This window comes from Gekko japonicus, unplaced genomic scaffold (assembly GCF_001447785.1).
Source record: "Gekko japonicus isolate JY-2015 unplaced genomic scaffold, Gekko_japonicus_V1.1 scaffold578, whole genome shotgun sequence".
NCBI lineage: Eukaryota > Metazoa > Chordata > Lepidosauria > Squamata > Gekkonidae > Gekko > Gekko japonicus.
Genome location: NW_015168668.1, coordinates 357,245 through 360,825, shown reverse-complemented (window position 1 = coordinate 360,825; position 3,581 = coordinate 357,245). Strand labels below are relative to the sequence as shown.

At 43.4% G+C, this 3,581-nt stretch overlaps 1 protein-coding gene across 1 annotated transcript in view; it reads right to left on the bottom strand.

Moving 5' to 3' along the window:
• LOC107113911 (cortactin-binding protein 2-like) overlaps positions 1-2,817 on the bottom strand; it is a 71,171-nt gene extending 68,354 nt beyond the window's left edge. The window contains exons 1-3 of the mRNA XM_015415314.1: positions 2,708-2,817; positions 2,328-2,379; positions 203-310 (exon numbers count right to left, since the gene is read on the bottom strand). Of these exons, the coding sequence (XP_015270800.1) occupies positions 203-310; positions 2,328-2,379; positions 2,708-2,817 (270 nt within the window). The remainder of the gene's footprint in view (positions 1-202; positions 311-2,327; positions 2,380-2,707) is intronic.
• Between the last annotated feature and the right edge of the window lie 764 nt (positions 2,818-3,581).

Below are 3,581 nucleotides of genomic sequence, written 5' to 3'. Positions count from 1 at the left end.
AATAAACCTTTAATGTTAAAAAACTGTATTGGGAAATTAGTTTAAGCAGTAATTTATTCAGTTCCTCATCTGAGATCCCTTTAGGATGGCCCAATTAAAAACAAATCAATGCAAAACGCAGGTATCTGAGCACATCCTGCTAGTCAAATGTTAGATTCTAATCTTGAAAAACGTAACTAAATAAACCTAAAAACCAACATACCTTTAAAGCTTCAATCACAAGATCTCGGGCTTCCAACTCCCCTTCGAGAACACTCAGAAGCATCCTCAGTTCTGGTTTGCTAAGACTGTCCACATCAAACTCTTTTTTCTGGAAGAAGAAGAAAAAAGGAAAGCAAATTGATTAATGCAACAATATAAAACAAAGGTTTTTACACCTAACCCAACAGCAAAAAGCAATAAGATTAACTGGTGTTCTTATTTTGTTTTATGAAAAAGCCTTATCTTGAGTGCACCAACACAAGTAGGAAACTGGGGTTTCAGACATTTCAAATCCACTTGCCCAATGCCTCTGTCAATACCAACAGACTTATAAACACAGGAGCCCACAAATGAATGCCAACTTATGAACGGCAGCTCAAAAGCCTTTTATTCTGGTAAGCCCATTAGAGGGGTGTCCCTCAGACGTAAGTGAGAAAGAGTGAGGCAGGGGCTCACTGATTTCTCCCCTCCCATAGCAGACCTCTAATTCTCCTCTCAAGCTATTACTGGGGAACCCCCAGCATTTGCGGGGAGGGAATTATGGTTTGTAGCAGGAGTGTGTAGCTGAGAAAGTAGTGCTCTGCTGGCAGAAATCATGGTGATTTTTGACAAGATCGAAGCCAAGACTTTGCTTGTTGCTCTCCAGAATTCCAGAAGAATGAGATTTGTGATGACCACAGACCTCAATACATGCTGGTGGAAAGGGCCATCAAGTCGCAGCCAGCTTGTGCTGACCACCCTAGGGTTTTCAAGGCACAAGATGAACAGAAGTGGTTTGCCATTGCCTGCCTCTGCGTAACATACACTTCATGAAATATTGTTTCACCAAAGTTTTGAGTATGTGCTCCTGTGGCCATTATGCTTCTTTACCTTGAGGACAAAGTGGAAAAGAAAAAGTTCCCACCCATGCTAGAAGACAGTTTTACAGGTGTTCATACCAGCAGCTCTTACCTGCTAGTGAGTAAGACCACAGTAATCACCCACCTCCATTCTCCTCTGAAGAACAATCAGTTAACAAGTTATAATACAAGAAGGAAGAGAAGGGTGGGGGACGTGTTCATACGAGCTTGAGGAAGCAGAGTAGACCACAAGCAGGCACAACCTTTCCCAAAAGGTTATTTGACTAAAGACACTCCAGAAGCACCACTGGACTCTGTCTTTCTTTTTTAACAGACTTAGCATAGCTACCCTCTTGAAATCCAGTGCCAGCAATATCTCTAATACTTTTGGCAAGGAGAACAAAATATTTATGCCCCGTGGAACAAAAATCTCTCTTTCAACATTTGCCAACATACTGCTTATTAGTAGTTACCCCCAAACTCATGAACAATAACTGAGTGAGCTAAAGTGTTTCCAGTTCAGCAGTGAACTGAGAGCAGTCGTTCGATTATTGCAGATTTTATGACTGAGGCATAGGAAGATGTTGCTCTAGGGTGATATTTGGCATGTAGAACTCAGTGGAAAATTTTATTTAAATTTTAAAGAGGCTGTTCGATTTCTTGCGTGAGAGAAGACAGTAAAATAACTTTAAAATGCAGTTTCTCATTCTGCTTTTTTGGCATCTATCAGATTTTAGAGCTCTGTATAATTTAAAGCCAAACTGCACAGAGGCAACATCTCCTTTGTCGATTTGAAACAAAATGTAAACTGCACTAAGGCAGACAGTGTTTATGGTGTCAAAGTCAGACTGAGTTCAACCCCCTGTTCTGCCATGATGTTCATTGGGTGACCTTAAGCCAGTAACATATTTACTTATCTAGATATCATTTTCCAATCCACTTTTCGCTGAGTGGCCTGCACAAACCTTGCCTCTTCCATTTTGCCCCCATAAAATGCCCAAGAGGTAGGGCTCAAGCTCACCTGGAGAGCTTCTATGGCCAAGTGGAGGTTTGAACTTGGGTCTTGAAGACCCTACTTTAGTTCTCTGTTATAGCACACCAGCTCTCAGCTTTACGTACCTCACAGGCTTGTGCCGTATGCCACCCTGACCTCGTTGTAGGAAGTGTGGAATAAAAACATAACAGACTGACACCCAGACTCCAAGATAGCTGTTCTACTCTAAAGAATCACACACAAATATTGACTGAGGTCCTGGTCTCAGAGATATGCTTGAACTCATGCTGTACAGTGTCTCCGAAATCTGAATACATCACTTTAACCAAGTGATACTTCATGGGTCTGAAGGGAAAGGGATGAGGGAAAGCACAAGTTATCTGTACTACTTCTCCCTGCACATCCAAAGAAAGAAGGTGTATGTGCTGTCACTGCTATCAGAAGTATGAAAATGTTCCACACAGTGAAGGAAAACAAGAAGTTTAAAAAACAGCAGCAGCCACTCAAAACTTTCCTCCCTTCCTTTATTTATTTATTTATTTATTTAACTTTAGACTTTATATCCCGCTCGAACCCCCTTTCTCAGGGGGTCTCTGAGCGGCTTACATATGGTGCTAGTCACACAAATTACCCTAACTATGGCCACAGAGTTTATGGGGGTGGGGTTTCCTACCGGCACCCCTGTGGTGGTGGGTTGACATGCTCGCTCTTGGCTCGGCGCTTCGCTTCGCTCCCGGCGAGCTCCATTTCGATCCGGCGGCAGTTCTTTTCCTTCGGTCGCATGATTCACGCCTTCCTCTGGTTCCAGCAACGTCCTTCCGGCTCCGCTTTACACCAGCGTCCAACGTCATCATGCGCCCGTCTCGCCCGTCTCGCCGGCAGCCGCTCAGATGTCTCCTCCTTTCTGGCCAGTTATATGCATTCAGAAAACCCGCCACCAAGTACCCATAAACACACCCCCTACTCCTAATAGGCTATTAACAGTAACCGGGTGACCATTGGTCTCCCGGCTGGAAAGCTAGCCCTTTGATTGGGCCAGCTAGGATCCTTCGGCTCCTTTGTCTTTCGACTCAAGCTACAGACGGTTTGTGCCTGGCCTGCCCGGGCAAGTCCGGGCATGTCAGGCTGAATACATTACACCAAGTAGTTGGGTTGTATTTATTTCTGTAACTGAACGGTGATGGTTTAAATTAAAGTAGTGCCCCCCAATCCATCTAAAACGTCTGCTTCAGTGAGGCCCAAACTGCCTCATATGAACGGGGCCTAAAATAGCTATCTGTGAAAGCAATAATGATTAGGTATGTATATGTGTTACTAACACAATTACAAAAATCTCCCATACATTTGAAGATTATTTCCTTATTTTCCACAGAGAGCTAGCAATGTCAGGTCAACAAAATGGTCTGGAAAACCCAGCTGCTGAGAAAGGACTTGTTACATTTGTTTAGGCACTCTGTATTGTTTCCTTAAAATGAAATGACACATGAGGCATTCCAATGGTAGCTTTTTGCAGGCATCACAACCATGTGTACTGCAACCCTACCAAA